At 41.7% G+C, this 17,304-nt stretch overlaps 1 protein-coding gene across 1 annotated transcript; it reads left to right on the top strand.

The window, feature by feature from the left end:
- Window positions 1–5,095: 5,095 nt before the first annotated feature.
- LOC311140895 (NLR family CARD domain-containing protein 3-like) lies at window positions 5,096–17,084 on the top strand. The gene is made up of 7 exons (XM_084176168.1): window positions 5,096–5,324; window positions 5,420–5,504; window positions 5,634–5,862; window positions 6,305–8,063; window positions 8,306–8,474; window positions 14,589–14,655; window positions 16,520–17,084. Exons 1-7 carry the CDS (start codon window positions 5,257–5,259, stop codon window positions 17,041–17,043), a joined length of 2,901 nt encoding a protein of 966 aa, XP_084032294.1. The 5' UTR covers window positions 5,096–5,256; the 3' UTR covers window positions 17,044–17,084.
- Window positions 17,085–17,304: the final 220 nt, after the last annotated feature.

The raw sequence follows: 17,304 nt of genomic DNA, 5'->3' as shown, positions 1-17,304 counted from the left end.
TCTCATGAGAACACTGACGCTGAATGATGATGAAACCATACCAGCCTACATGAAGAGGGCAAAGTGCCTCTGGAGACAAGCATGGAATGAAGAGCCCACCAAAAATACAATGAGTCACCTCTTCCTTGCAAACTGCCTGGGGGGACTCCCAGACCAGGCCCGGGTAGAGTGTGAAAAGGTTGTGGCACTCACAGCAAAGTCCATCCCAGAGTTCACAGAGATAGCCCAGCATCATGTGGAGCGATGGAGGGAAGGCAAGAGGAAGGAGGAAGATGAACTGAAGCAGCTACAGAAGAAAGTTCTGAAAAAACAACTGGCTGAAGACAAAACAGGCAAACAGATGGTTGTGACCAGTACCCCGAATCCACAGGGTGTGCCAGGTATTGATCCAGCTGCAGCCGCGGCTGCTGCAGTAGTACAGGCAATGGCTGGGATGATGGCACCCCAGATGATGGCTCCTGTGGGGCCAAATGGGTATTTCTCTGTCGGGATGTACACAGAACCAGATTTACCCCAACATCCTGGCTACGTACCTCATCACAGGAGGTGTTTCAACTGTGGCAAGAACGGACACATGGCTAGAGACTGTTGGTCACAACCCTCAAACTTCAAACGACCAAGAGGACGAGGTTATGGAGGACAGCAAGAAGGGGGTGGGCCCAGATACCCAGGTCAAAGGCCAACCTGGCAAGGCGCCCAACAATTCCAACCACAACCAGCACCCCAATATCCTGGAGGGTCAAATATCCAGCCACAGCAACTACCCAACCCTGAAATGCTGCCAAGTATGTCATGGATGGGAATGCAACACCCCAACCAGGACCCCCAATGAAGCTGCCAAGAAACCCAATCTAACCACACCACCAACATCTACTCATTTCCACCAGGGTTAGAACCGGTAGTGTTATGTTTAATTGGAGGAAGCTATTTGTGGTTGTTTTTCAAATTGGTTTTTCAAAGAAAAAACAACACACCTAGTATGATGTTTATAAAGCCTTGTTGTTTCAATTTTGGGGGGTTTCAGTTTTTATTAACATTAAATGTTGTGATTTAATTTCCATATCCTGTTATTCTTAAGGGTGATTATACTCTGTTTAGAGTGACACCATAAATGGTGTCAAAAGAGGGAATTCAAAAATTTCCCTTTAAAAATCTTTAATCACACCCTAGAGTTTTAATAATCTTGTGTTTTGTGTTCTATTAATCCTGTGTTTTATGCTTTATTAATCAAGTTAGCCATGTGAATGTTTGTCTTTCCTTATGTGATGGTTTGAACTTCTTTGATGACTGGTAACAGTTTGCAAGTTGGGTGTCGATGGAAGGACTGAAGGACTTTTATTATCAAATTGTCTATTAATAAAAGTGTTTATTTTTGTTTGTATTGTATTTTAATGAGTGACACCCTAGAGGGTGTCAAAAGAGGGAATTGTTGGGTTTTATTTTTCTCATAATTGGATTTGTATGTGATGAATAGCTTAGAAGGAATGCATTAATGATTAAGCATGAAGGGTTTGTACTGTACTGATATAAAATTGTTTCACCTAACAAGCTGTGATTAATGTGAGGAGCTGTTTTAGGGAGTAGGGGGAGATAAGAACTTGTGTCTCAAAGTACTAGACCTCACTGCCTCTTTGTATTCTGTGAAACTGTCCTTGAACCTGGATACAGTGGATATTGTGTATTCTCGGTGCTGACTCTGCAGGTTATCATCATAGCAACCATGCCTGGCAACAACTGGAGTGCCAAGGAGTTGAGACCAACCCCCGCGCCAACGGATTGGCTGAAATGGAGTCTGGACCACACTCAGTCCTTTGCTCTGGTTGGCCAACAGAAGAGGTGGTGGCTTTCTGTCAAGAGTATTTGAGAAAGAATCTGTAAACAATAAGTTTAGTTCTCTGTCGGCCCTGCGTGGTTTGTCAGTGAGCCCGTATACGAACCTTCATACTTATCATACAATACATTTTGCATATAATAAATTAAGCTTGGATTGAAGATCTCTTGATTCTTATTCCAATACCAGATTTGAATTACGCAATCTCAACACCGGTTCTCCTCTTCACTAGATGGACGGTAACTTTAGTGTTTAACCCCTCTGTGTCCAAGGACTGAACTTTTGAATATTATTTTCGGGGCGCCTCAAGTTAAATTTTTTACAAAGTTTATTTCTGATAAAATTAGTTCATTGCATCCGCCATGGAGCCCAGTTTCATAATATTACCTTCTGTCCCTGGTTATGATGTAATCGCGAAAAAACAGGCCTAATGTTTGGGCATTTTTCACCCTGCCAGCTCATATTAGTTCTACTGTAGGTTTACCTCAGGTAACTTATTATTAACAAGGTTACGTTTACTTGGTGAGCGTTAACCCGGTAGGTTTACCTCAGGTAACTTATTATTAACAAGGTTACGGTTACTTGGCGAGCGCACTCAATGTTAACCTGAGTACATGTTGTGGTGAGCCACAGTCTAAGAGTTGGTGTCTGGCACAAAGCCATCAAACGTTAAACATTTTCTGGTCATGGTTAAACATATTTGTTTTAAGAAAAAAGTGTACAATCTAAACAAAACGCATATCCCTGTCCTCTTTTTCAAGATGTGGCAGATTTAAACAGCCAGAATACATTTTTTAATTAAGAAAATAACCTTTTCTTTGAGGACTTGTTGTTTCTAAAAGGCTGCTGTGTAATTTGATAATTTGATATGCATCGAAGTCTTCGTTCGTAGGCATCAATTTGAGCGAATGCTGCGCAGGTTCACTGAGTTACAAACCAAATGGGTATAATGGGGTGATTGTTGTTGCCTCCCCTGTACATTTCTGAAAATGGATATATAGCGTTTTAGAATGAAACTCTTCTTATGTTTCCCCATCTGAGCTCAGAGTAGATGAGAGATGTAATGTTTGTCTCTGTTGTGTTGAAGCCCAATCAAGCAGGAGAGACCAGCCTCCCCTGTACCCAGCTGTGTGTCCATGAAGAGTGACTGGTCTATGCATCATCCTCTAAACTTTAGAGAGGGAGACTTTTCTAGTGAACAAAGGTAAGAAGAACTCATGGTTCATGGTCAGTGAGTTAAACAACACTGTCTCTAGTCATTTCTCCTCTCCCATTTTACCATTTCTTTTTGTTGTTTTCATAATCCATAGGCTAATCCTTTTTTCCATTTTCATAGTCCTGAAACAATATTAAACAAACACAACATACCCTGTGTGTGTGTGTGTGTGTGTGTCTGTCAGTGAGTGAGTGTGTGTGTGTGTGTGTGTGTGTGAGTGTGTGTGTGTGTGTCAGTGTGTGTGTGTGTGTGTGTGTGTGTGTGTGTGCACTCACTGGATGAGGAGATGTAATCTCTATCCTGATTGCCTAGTCATTTTACCCCTACGTACATATTTCCTAAATTACCTCAACTACCTTATTGTTATTTTATTATGTTACTATTTCCTTTTTTATTTAGATAATTTTTGTGGCTTTTTAACTCTGCATTGTTGGGAAAGGGCTCGTAAGTAAGCATTTCACGGTAAAGTGTACCACTGTTGTATTCGGCGCATGTGAGAAATACAATTTGATTTCATTTGAAGCTCATGCGCAGAAATACGTCATTGGGTCTAATGGTCGTCTTGTGCCGAACTGCACATGTGCAGGCCGTCAAATCAAAGGCACTCCTTCGATATAAAGTTGTTTATGACTAACATGAAAATGTGTCCATTTGTTAAACTACTTAAGACAGAACATTTTCAAAATTAACAACAAAGGAAGTCATTTTTACCTCTCATTGACTTCTTAAACCCCAAACCCTGGCCTGGTTTGCTTCATATGCATTCCCAGAATAAATTTTTTACATCAGCAGTTGTCACAAAGTGCTTATATAGAAACCCAGTCTAAAACCCCAAAGAGCAAGCAATGCAGATGTAGAAGCACGGTGGCTAGGAAAAACTCCCTAGAAAGGCAGGAACCTAGGAAGAAACCTAGAGAGGAACCAGGCTCTGAGGGGAGGCCAGTCCTCTTCTGGCTGTGCTGGGGGGAGATTATAACAGTACATGGCCATTAAGGCCAGATCGTTCTTCAAGATTTTCAAATGTTCATAGATGACCAGCAAGGTCAAATAATAATCACTGTGGTTAAAGACGGTGCAACACGTCAGCACCTCAGGAGTAAATGTCAGTTGGCTGTTCATAGCCAAGCATTCAGAGGTCGAGACAGCAGGTGTGATATAGAGAGAGAGAGAGGGTCGAAACAGCAGGTTCGGTACAAGGTTGCACGTCCGTTGAACAGGTCAGAGTTCCATATCCGCAGGCAGACCAGCAGAAACTGGATCAGTCACGTCCGGTGGAGCATGTATCGACACTGATAGGATCGAAAGAAGGGGAGCGCAGCTCTCGGATCAGTTTTGTCCATTCAAATCTTTCCATAACATTAGAATTATTTCACAATACTGACCACGGATCAGCTTCTAGAAAGATATTACTACCTACGGCTGCAAATATTGAGGTAGTTTATTCTAATGCTTACACAATACAAATGCACTAAATCACAGATTCGGCACATCATTGTTCACATGTTAGGCTACACATCATGAAATATATTGAGACAAATTACAGACCGTAGTCTACAAGTAGCAAAATAGAACTAAATATATTGAACATTGAATATATTTCAATATGATTGAAATAGGCCTATAGCCTACTGTTTATATTTTAATACAGTCATCTCGGTTTTCATTTGAAGCATCATTTTATACATCACTTGTTTGAATCAATTCAAGTCAACTTTCTTCTGAATTTATCGGTGGTCAAAAAGAGACGGATAAACCATGTGATTCTATGTTTAGCGGAGATCTTCTGTGTATAAAGTCACACGGAGGGCAAAAAAGCATCTAACGACGCACTTGGCTGTTCTACAAATCTAGCAGTACTACTTATTTCTCTGAGAGTGAGGCAGATATATAGCATTTTGCAAAAAAAACATTTGTCTCTCTGAAATGAAGCCATTAAGTGATAGATTTTAATCAAACACATGTCTGTCATTGAACAACCCCATGCCATGATTAGCTAGTGAAAAAACACACCAATCTCTTTCATAATTTCTTTAAACAATAGAAGCTAATTTACCAACATTTCTGAAAATGGATATATAGCGTTTTGGAATGAAACTCTTGTTTCCCCATCTGAGCTCAGAGTAGATGAGAGACGTAATGTTTGTCTCTGTTGTGTTGAAGCCCAATCAAGCAGGAGAGACCAGCCTCCCCTGTACCCAGCTGTGTGTCCATGAAGAGTGACTGGTCTATGGAACAACCTATAGTGTTTAGAGAGGGAGACTTTTCTACTGAACAAAGGTAAGAAGAACTCATGGGTCATGGTCAGTGTGTGTGTGTGTGTGTGTGTGTGCACTCCCTGGATGAGGAGATGTAATCTCATGTTTTGTCCACAGAAACCAACAGGAGAGATCAGAGTCAGAGATTCTCAGTGGTCAGTCTTCCCAGAGTCATCAAACAGACCTGGCCTCCATTTTCAGTGTATGTGGTCCTGTTATGTACATTTGTTTTTGTTTACCTCAAGTAAAGTTGATCTGTCAATCATTCATTCATGTGTTAATGAGAAAGCATTTAGTCTCTTGCTTAACTTATTTACTTGATTTATTTCAGTTGCTTGAAGAGAATATTATGACATTTGTGAAGAACGAGCTGAAGATGTTCAAGAGGATTCTTAGTCCAGAACTCCCAGAAGGCTTTGAGAGTAAGAAGCAGGATAAGGAAGTGGTGGATGCTGAAGATGAGAAGCAGGAGAGCAGTGCCAGAGACGGGGCTCTGAAGATCACACTGCACGTCCTGAGGAAAATGAACCAGAAGGAGCTTGCTGACACACTGGAGAAAAGTAAGAGCTGTCTGCCTCATGTTGAATGCTTTTTTATAACAAACATTTAAAAGCTGTAGCTAAAGTACAGCTAAAGTAGCTGTGTAACTCAATGATATTGTAGCTGCCTTAACACAACACCTAGTGACCTCATCAAGTAGCAGCAGGGATGAGAGAAGAGAGAGAGAGAGAGAGAGAGAGAGAGAGAGAGAGAGAGAGAGAGAGAGAGAGAGAGAGAGAGAGAGAGAGAGAGAGAGAGAGAGAGAGAGAGAGAGAGAGAGAGAGAGAGAGAGAGAGAGAGAGAGAGAGAGCTCACACCAGTCTGTAATGCATTATGAAAACATTTATACAGTCAGTTAAGCGAAAAAATTATTATAATTTAAAATGTCATAACAGTCCTAGAATACTGTAGGCTTTAAATCAGACATAATATTAATATCCTCTGTGTTATTTCTTCATTCAGATGAGCTTGCTGTGATTTGCCAACGTGAACTCAAATCTAATCTAAAGAAGAAGTTTCAATGTGTATTTGAGGGGATCGCTAAACAAGGAAACCCAACACTTCTCAATAAGATCTACACAGAGCTCTACATCACAGAGGGTGGAACAGGAGAGGTCAATAATGAACATGAGCTGAGACAGATTGAGACAACAACCAGGAAACAAGCAAGACCAGAGACTGCAGTCAAATGTAACGACATCTTCAAACCCTTAACTGGACAAGACAAACTTATCAGAACTGTGCTGACAAAGGGAGTCGCTGGCATTGGAAAAACAGTCTCTGTGCAGAAGTTCATTCTGGACTGGGCTGAAGGAAAAGCAAATCAGGATGTCCAATTTGTATTTTCATTCCCTTTCCGGGAGCTGAATTTGATGAACAGGGAAAAACACACTTTCATTGAACTTCTCAATCACTTCTCAATGGAAACCAAAGAATCAAGAATCTCCAACTACGACAAGTACAAAGTTCTGTTCATCTTTGATGGTCTGGATGAGTGCCGACTGCCCTTAGACTTCCAGAAGAACAAGATCTGTTGGGACGTCACAGAGTCAACCTCAGTGGATGTTCTGCTGACAAATCTCATCAAGGGAAATCTGCTTCCCTCTGCTCTCCTCTGGATAACTACCCGACCTGCAGCAGCCAATAAGATCCCTTCAGTGTGTGTTGACCAGGTGACAGAGGTACGAGGTTTCAATGACCCACAGAAGGAGGAGTACTTCAGGAAGAGATTCAGTGATGAGGACCTGGCCAGCAGAATCCTCTCACACATAAAGACATCAAGGAGCCTCCACATCATGTGCCACATTCCAGTCTTCTGTTGGATTTCTGCAACAGTCCTTGAACACATGTTGAGTACAGACAAGACAGAAGAGATGCCCAAGACTCTGACTGAGATGTACTCACACCTTGTGGAGTTTCATACCAAACAGAAGAATGAAAAGTATCTTGGGAAAGAAGAGACAGGTCCACACTGGAATAAAGAGAGCATTCTGTCACTGGGAAAACTGGCTTTTCAACAGCTTGTGAATGGCAATCTGATTTTCTATGAAGAAGACCTGAAAGAGGCTGGCATTGATGTCAATGAAGCCTCAGTGTACTCAGGATTGTGCACGCAGATCTTTAAAGAGGAATGTGGGCTGTTCCAGGACAAGGTGTACTGCTTCGTGCATCTGAGCATTCAGGAGTTTCTGGCTGCTGTATATGTGTTCCTCTCATTCATCAACAACAATGAGAATCTAAAGGCCGAACCGCAAGTTACTGAAGTTACTGTCTACAAGAGTGCTGTGGATAAAGCCTTACAAAGTGAGACGGGAAACCTGGACCTTTTCCTCCGCTTCCTTCTGGGCCTCTCACTGGAGTCCAATCAGAAGTACTTACGAGGTCTACTGACAAAGACAAGAAGCAGCTCACAGAGCCATGAAGAAACAGTCAAGTACATCAAGGAGAAGATCAGGGAGAATCCCTCTCCAGAGAGGTGCATCAATCTGTTCCACTGTCTGAATGAACTGAATGACCATTCTCTAGTGGAGGAGATCCAAAGCTACCTGAGATCAGGAAGTCTCTCAGAAGCCAAACTGTTACCTGCACAGTGGTCAGCTCTGGTCTTTGTGTTGCTGACTTCAGAAAAGGAGCTGGATGTGTTTGACCTGAAGAAATACTCCAGATCAGAGAAAGGTCTTCTGATGCTGCTGCCAGTGGTCAAAGCCTCCAGAGCTGCTCTGTGAGTAAATAAAAGTATATTTAAGTACTAATCATCAGTTTAGAGAAAAATATATATTATAGTATGTCTATAATACTAGATTGAAAAACATATTGAATCACTGCATTGATGTTCACATTAGTATAACAATATGACCATACAATTCTAGGAGACAGAAGATTAATCTATATGTTGTTTGAGAGACTAATGCTGCTCTGTTAAATTAACAGTGTTTTTGTGAAATCATGATGATCTCTTTGCAGGCTGTCAGGCTGTGGAGTCTCAGAGGAAGGCTGTGCTTCTCTGGTCTCAGCTCTGAAGTCAAACCCCTCACACCTGAGAGAGCTGGATCTGAGTAACAATGACCTGAAGGATTCAGGAGTGAAGCTGCTCTCTACTGGACTGGGGAATCCCCACTGTAAACTGGAGACTCTGAGGTCAGTATTCCTGTATCACTCAATGAACACACACACACTGGACACACACACACACACTGGACACACACACACACCCAGGACACACATACGATACACACACACACTGGACACACACACACACTAGACACACAACCTGGACACACACTCATTGGACAACACACACACACACACTGGACACACACACAAACACACACTGGACACACACACACACACACAAGGATTAATTGAGTAGTGATTAGAAACATGTTATCTACTGTTAATAATGATACATTCATTCATTTATATACAGTACCAGTCAAAAGTTTGGACACACCTACTCATTCAAGGGTTTTTCTTTATTTTTACAATTTTTTACATTGTAGAATAATAGTGAAGACATCAAAACTATGAAATAACACATATGGAATCATGTAGTAACCAAAAAAGTGTTAAACAAATCAAAATATATGTTATATTTGAAAATCTTCAAATAGCCACCCTTTGCCTTGATGACAGCTTTGCACACTCTTGGCATTTTCTCAACCAGCTTCACCTGGAATTCTTTTCCAACAGTCTTGAAGGAGTTCCCACATATGCTGAGCACTTGTTGGCTGCTTTTCCTTCACTCTGTGATCCAACTCATCCCAAACCATCTCAATTGGTTGAGGTTGGGTGATTGTTGAGGCCAGGTCATCTGATGCAGCACTCAATCACTCTCCTTCTTGGTCAAATAGAGGTGGGTTGAGTCATTGTCCTGTTAAAAAACAAATGATAGTCCCACTAAGCTTAAACCAGATGGGATGGCGTGACGCTGCAGAATGCTGTGGTAGCCATGCTGGTTAAGTGTGGTTAAATTCTAAATAAATCACAGACAGTGTCACCAGCAAAGCACCCCCACACCATAACACCTCCTCCTCCATGCTTTACGGTGGGAACTACACATGCGGAGATCATCCGTTCACCCACACCGCTTCTCACAAAGAGACAGCGGTTGGAACCAACAATCTCAAATTTGGACTCTAGACCAAAGGACAAATGTTCACCGGTGTAATGTCCATTGCTCGTGTTTCTTGGCCCAAACAGGTCTCTTCTTCTTATTGGTGTCCTTTAGTAGTGGTTTCTTTACAGCAATTCAACCATGAAGGCCTGATTCACACAGTCCCCCCTGAACAGTTGATGTTGAGATGTGTCTGTGACTTGAACTCTGTGAAGCATTTATTTGGGCTGTAATTTCTGAGGCTGGTAACTCTAATGAACTTATCCTCTGCAGCAGAGGTAACTCTGGGTCTTCCATTCCTGTGGCGGTCCTCATGAGAGCCAGTTTCATCATAGCGCTTGATGGTTTTTGCGACTGCACTTGAAGAAACTTTAAAAGTTCTTGAAATGTTCCGTATTGACTGACCGTCATGTCTTAAAGTAATGATGGACTGTCGTTTCTCTTTGCTTATTTGAGCTGTTCTTGCCATAATATGGACTTTGTCTTTTACCAAATAGGGTTATCTTCTGTATACCAACCCTACCTTGTCACAACACAACTGATTGGCTGAAACGCATTAAGAAGGAAAGAAATTCCACAAATTAACTTTTAAGAAGGCACACCTGTTAATTGAAATGCATTCCAGGTGACTACCTCATGAAGCTGGTTGAGAGAATGCCAAGAGTGTGCAAAGCTGTCATCAAGGCAAAGGGTGGCTATTTGAAGAATCTCAAATATAACATATATTTTAATTTGTTTAACACTTCTTTGGTTACTACATGATTCCATATGTGTTATTTCATAGTTTTAATGTCTTCACTATTATTCTACAATGTTTTTTTTTACAAATTTGAATGAGTAGGTGTGTTCAAACTTTTGACTAATAGTGTATATATACATATATGAATAGATATGGCAGGTTTCAGGACTCTGATGTATCTGAAAATGTTTTTTAAATATATTTTCACCACCAAAGAATAGCAGTGTGGTTTTAACATGATTTGACTCTTTGCAGGCTGTCAGGCTGTCTAGTCACAGAGGAAGGCTGTGTTTCTCTGGTCTCAGCTCTGAAGTCAAACCCCTCACACCTGAGAGAGCTGGATCTGAGTAACAATGACCTGAAGGATTCAGGAGTGAAGCTGCTCTCTGCTGGACTGGGGAATCCCCACTGTAAACTGGAGACTCTGAGGTCAGTATTCCTGTAGTTGGTCAACAAGTGATAACTGTTCACCAGATCCACATGTGTTTACCAGGCACACATAGTCCACACCATATGTGTTTGGACAGTGAAGCTTACAGTTTGACATTTGGTGCTATATTCCAGCATTTAGGATTTGAGATAGAATGTTTCATATTAGGCAACAGTATGTAATGTCACCTTTTATTTGATGTTAATGGTGAGAGGTTAACATGTTTTGTTGTATCCTCTGTAACTCTCTCACTCATTATTAAAATTACTCCAGTCATCATCCACCATTCAGTTACTATTGGGCAAAACATAACCCAAAACACAACCAAAACAAACTGCAAAAGCAACCAATGAGTTTACAACCAAATACTCAACTTTTGACTACTTTAATACACTATAAGTGAAATGGTCAGAATACTTATGACTTCTTCAAAAGTGGGGGACTAGATACATAAAGTGCTTTCATTTCTAAATGGTGAAACAGATATGTATGAAAATACCCTAAAATAAAAGGTGACATTATATACTGTCACCTCATATGAAACATTTGATCTCAAATCCAAAATGCTGGAGTATAGAGCCACATTTAAAATGTTATCTTTGTCAAAATAGATATGGTGTGGACTGTATACTCAATACAATCTAAATCTGATACCTCACTGTCTGTCTTTTGACTGATACTGCTTTTTAAACTGCTCTGGTCAGTCTACTCAAATATTTGTAATATGCATTTTTCTATCTACAAGCAATACTTTGATAATTTGTCATTTCTAATAATGAAACATTCATTTATGAATAGATATGGAAGGTTTCAGGACACTGATATATCTGAATATGTTGAAAAATATATACTGACACTATTTTGACCACCAAAGAATAGCAGTGTGGTTTTAATATGATTTGACTCTTTGCAGGCTGTCAGGCTGTCTAGTCACAGAGGAAGGCTGTGCTTCTCTGGTCTCAGCTCTGAAGTCAAACCCCTCACACCTGAGAGAGCTGGATCTGAGTAACAATGACCTGAAGGATTCAGGAGTGAAGCTGCTCTCTGCTGGACTGGGGAATCCCCACTGTAAACTGGAGACTCTGAGGTCAGTATTCCTGTAGTTGGTCAACAAGTGATAACTGTTCACCAGATCCACATGTGTTTACCAGGCACACATAGTCCACACCATATGTGTTTGGACAGTGAAGCTTACAGTTTTAAATTTGGTGCTATACTCCAGCATTTTGGATTTGAGATCAAATGTTTCATATTAGGTGGAATTACAGAATGTCACCTTTTATTTTATGTTAATGGTGAGAGGTTAGCATGTTTTGTTGTAGCCTCTGTAACTTTCTCACTCATTATTATTCATGATTCATTCATGATTTTTCTTAATCATGGCATCATTAGGATTCATTTAGTAGTCTTTAGAAACATTTACATTTTAGTCATTTAGCAGACGCTCTTATCCAGAGCGACTTACAGTTAGTGAGTGCATACATTATTTTTTATTTTATTTTTTCATACTGGCCCCCCGTGGGAATCGAACCCACAACCCTAGCGTTGCAAACGCCATGCTCTACCAACCAAACTACATCCCTGCCGGCCATTCCCTCCCCTACCCTGGACGACGCTGGGTCAATTGTGCGCCGCCCCATGGGTCTCCCGGTCGCGGCCGGCTACGACAGAGCCTGGATTCGAACCAGGATCTCTAGTGGCACAGCTTCAGAAACCTGTTATCTACTCACTTAGACAGAAAATTACTCCAGTCATCATCCACCATTCAGTTACTATCGGGCAAAACATAACCCAAAACACAACCAAAACAAACTGCAAATGCAACCAACGAGTTTACAACCAAATACTCAACTTTTGACTACGTTAATACACTATTAGTCAAATGGTCAGAATACGTTTGACTTCGTCAAATAGGGGGACTAGATACATAAAGTGCTTTCATTTCTAAACGGTGAAACAGAAATGTATGAAAATACCCTCAAATAAAAGGTGACATTATATACTGTCACCTCATATGAAACATTTGATCTCAAATCCAAAATGCTGGAGTATAGAGCCACATTTAAAATGTTAGCTTCACTGGCAAACTAGATATGGTGTGGACTGTATACTCAATACAATCTAAATCTGATACCTCACTGTCTGTCTTTTGACTGATACTGCTTTTTAAACTGGTCTGGTCAGTCTACTCAAATATTTGTACTATACATGTTTCTCTCTACAAGCAATATTATGATCATTTCTAATAATGAAACATTCATTTATGAATGGATATGGCAGGTTTCAGGACACTGATATATCTGAATATGTTGTAAAAATATACTGCCACAATTTTCACCACCAAAGAATAGCAGTGTGGTTTTAATATGATTTGACTCTTTGCAGGCTGTCAGGCTGTCTAGTCACAGAGGAAGGCTGTGCTTCTCTGGTCTCAGCTCTGAAGTCAAACCCCTCACACCTGAGAGAGCTGGATCTGAGTAACAATGACCTGAAGGATTCAGGAGTGAAGCTGCTCTCTGCTGGACTGGGGAATCCCCACTGTAAACTGGAGACTCTGAGGTCAGTATTCCTGTAGTTGGTCAACAAGTGATAACTGTTCACCAGATCCACATGTGTTTACCAGGCACACATAGTCCACACCATATGTGTTTGGACAGTGAAGCTTACAGTTTTAAATTTGGTGCTATACTCCAGCATTTTGGATTTGAGATCAAATGTTTCATATTAGGTGGAATTACAGAATGTCACCTTTTATTTTATGTTAATGGTGAGAGGTTAGCATGTTTTGTTGTAGCCTCTGTAACTTTCTCACTCATTATTATTCATGATTCATTCATGATTTTTCTTAATCATGGCATCATTAGGATTCATTTAGTAGTCTTTAGAAACATTTACATTTTAGTCATTTAGCAGACGCTCTTATCCAGAGCGACTTACAGTTAGTGAGTGCATACATTATTTTTTATTTTATTTTTTCATACTGGCCCCCCGTGGGAATCGAACCCACAACCCTAGCGTTGCAAACGCCATGCTCTACCAACCAAACTACATCCCTGCCGGCCATTCCCTCCCCTACCCTGGACGACGCTGGGTCAATTGTGCGCCGCCCCATGGGTCTCCCGGTCGCGGCCGGCTACGACAGAGCCTGGATTCGAACCAGGATCTCTAGTGGCACAGCTTCAGAAACCTGTTATCTACTCACTTAGACAGAAAATTACTCCAGTCATCATCCACCATTCAGTTACTATCGGGCAAAACATAACCCAAAACACAACCAAAACAAACTGCAAATGCAACCAACGAGTTTACAACCAAATACTCAACTTTTGACTACGTTAATACACTATTAGTCAAATGGTCAGAATACGTTTGACTTCGTCAAATAGGGGGACTAGATACATAAAGTGCTTTCATTTCTAAACGGTGAAACAGAAATGTATGAAAATACCCTCAAATAAAAGGTGACATTATATACTGTCACCTCATATGAAACATTTGATCTCAAATCCAAAATGCTGGAGTATAGAGCCACATTTAAAATGTTATCTTCACTGTCAAAATAGATATGGTGTGGACTGTATACTCAATACAATCTAAATCTGATACCTCACTGTCTGTCTTTTGACTGATACTGCTTTTTAAACTGGTCTGGTCAGTCTACTCAAATATTTGTACTATACATGTTTCTCTCTACAAGCAATATTATGATCATTTCTAATAATGAAACATTCATTTATGAATGGATATGGCAGGTTTCAGGACACTGATATATCTGAATATGTTGTAAAAATATACTGCCACAATTTTCACCACCAAAGAATAGCAGTGTGGTTTTAATATGATTTGACTCTTTGCAGGCTGTCAGGCTGTCTAGTCACAGAGGAAGGCTGTGCTTCTCTGGTCTCAGCTCTGAAGTCAAACCCCTCACACCTGAGAGAGCTGGACCTGAGCTACAATCACCCAGGAGACTCAGGAGTCAGACTGCTCTCTGCTGGACTGGAGGATCCACACTGCAGACTGGAGAAACTCAAGTATGTAGAGGGTTTATGGCAATGTTCATATCAGACATGTTGGAGTTATCAGGCTAGTTAAGACAAACATTCTGACCACCACTTGGACTAAGTTATATAAAGACTGTGTGTGTGTGTGTGTGTGTGTGTGTGTGTGTGTGTGTGTATGTGTGTGTGTGTGTGTGTGTGTGTGTGTGTGTGTAGGGGGGGGGGGGGGGGGGGGTCCAGTGTGTGTCCAGTGTGTGTGTGTGTGTGGGTCCAGTGTGTGTGTGTGTGTGTGTGTGTCCAGTGTGTGTGTGTGTGTTTGTGTGTGTGTGTGTCCGGTGTGTGTGTGTGTGTCCACACACTGGACACATACACACAAAGGACACACACACACACACACAAAGGACGCACACACACACACACACACACTGGACAAACACACACACTGGACACACACACACTCACACTGGACACACACACACACACACACTAGAGACACACACACACACTGGACAAACACACACACACTAGACAAACAAACACACACTGGACACACACACACACTGGACACACACACACACAAGACACACACACACACACACTAGACATACACACACACACTGGACAAACACACACAATGGACACACACACACACTGGACAAACACACACACACACTGGACACACACACACTGGACACACACACACACACACACACACACTGGACTCACATTGATCACAAACACACACACACACACACTAGACAAACAAACACACACTGGACACACACACACACACTGGACACACACACACTAGACATACACACACACACTGGACACACACACACAATGGACACACACACACACTGGACAAACACACACACACACACACACACTGGACACACACACACACACACACTGGACACACACACACACTGGACACACACACACAACACACTAGACATACACACACACTGGACACACACACACAATGGACACACATACACACACTGGACAAACACACACACACACACTGGACACACACACACTGGACACACACACACACTGGACACACACACACACACACACACACACACACACACACACACTGGACACACACACACATTCTGGACACACAAACACACACACTTGACATACACACACACACTGGACAGACACACACACACACACACACACACACACACTGGACACACACACACCGACACACTGGACACACACTGGACACACACACTGTGTCCAGTGTGTGTGTATACAGTGTGTGTGTCCAGTGTGTGTGTGTGTGTGTGTGTGTGTGTGTGTGTGTGTGTGTGTGTGTGTGTGTGTGTGTGTGTGTGTGTGTGTGTGTGTGTGTGAGTTCAGGTGTATCCCTCAATGACTGTCTGTTCTTCTGCTTACCGCTACAGTGTGGAACATGGTGGAGAGAACACAATGAAACCTGGACTTAGAAAATGTGAGTGTTGACTGCTGGGAAGAATATGACTAAGAATAAGTCTTAATTCAAGTGAAGTCAAAGTCAAAGACCACCATCATTACTTACTTGGTCATATTAAATATCAGCTGTAGTTCTACAGAAGCACAAATCAGGGACCCCAAAGTTTACAAAGAGTTGCTTTGACAATGTGTGTGTCTGTGTGTGTGTGTGTTCATGTGACTTTAGAAATGTGTGTGCTCAGGGTGTGTGTGTGTGTGTAATTAATGGGAATAAGTGTGTTTTATATTACCATACAGTATAACATATGATCATTCAACAAGTCTCAAGTTACCTTAACTTCTCCTTTTGATACCTAGAAACATCTACATTAAATGAATTAGTGAAAATTGAGTTAACATTCTAATGTGAATGATGATGATTTCTAATATTGTGTCTGGTTTCATCCATCAGATGTCTGTGATCTCACACTGGACCCAAACACAGTAAACAGATTCCTCTCTCTGTCTAAGGAGAACAGAAAGGTGACATGTATGAGAGAGGAGCAGCCGTATCCTGATCACCCAGAGAGATTTCAGGGCTGTAGTCAGGTGCTGTGTAGAGAGGGTCTGACTGGGCGCTGTTACTGGGAGGTAGAGTGGAGTGGGAAAGGGGCTGATATAGGAGTGGCATATAAAGGAATCAGCAGGAGAGGATGGGGTGGTGACTGTTGGATTGGATACAATGACAAGTCCTGGAGTCTGACCTGCTCTGACAACAGTTACTCTGCATGTCACAATAATAAGTCCACTACCATAGACGTCCCCTCCTCCAGCTCCCACAGAGTAGGAGTGTATCTGGACTGGCCAGCCGGCACTCTGTCCTTCTACAGAGTCTCCTCTGACACACTGACCCACCTGAACACATTCCACTCCACATTCATTGAGCCCCTCTATCCAGGGTTTAGGGTTTATGTTGGCTCCTCAGTGTCCCTGTAAATAATAACCATGGTAACACTGACACACACACACTAAACACACACACACTGGACACACACAGTGGACACACACAAACAAACATACACACACACTGGACACAAACAAACACACACACACACACACTGGACAAAAACACACACACAGAACACACACACTGGACACACACACACACTGGACACACACACACAAACTGGACACACACACACACTGGACACACACACACACACACACACACACACACACACACACACTGGACACACA

The sequence above is a fragment of the Coregonus lavaretus genome (assembly GCF_964263955.1).
Source record: "Coregonus lavaretus genome assembly, chromosome: 2".
Classification (NCBI taxonomy): Eukaryota; Metazoa; Chordata; class Actinopteri; order Salmoniformes; family Salmonidae; genus Coregonus; species Coregonus lavaretus.
The sequence above is the reverse complement of the archived record's forward strand: the minus strand, read 5'-3'. Positions and strand labels throughout refer to the sequence as shown.

What these genes read in the sequence shown, in the direction of transcription:
- LOC311140895 (XM_084176168.1), top strand. Translation starts at nt 5,257, where the DNA reads ATGAAGAGTGACTGGTCTATGGAACAACCTATAGTGTTTAGAGAGGGA. An exon ending in GACTTTTCTACTGAACAAAG is followed by an intron (nt 5,325 to 5,419) that starts GTAAGAAGAACT and finishes TTTTGTCCACAG; the next exon opens with AAACCAACAGGAGAGATCAG. An exon ending in ACCTGGCCTCCATTTTCAGT is followed by an intron (nt 5,505 to 5,633) that starts GTATGTGGTCCT and finishes GATTTATTTCAG; the next exon opens with TTGCTTGAAGAGAATATTAT.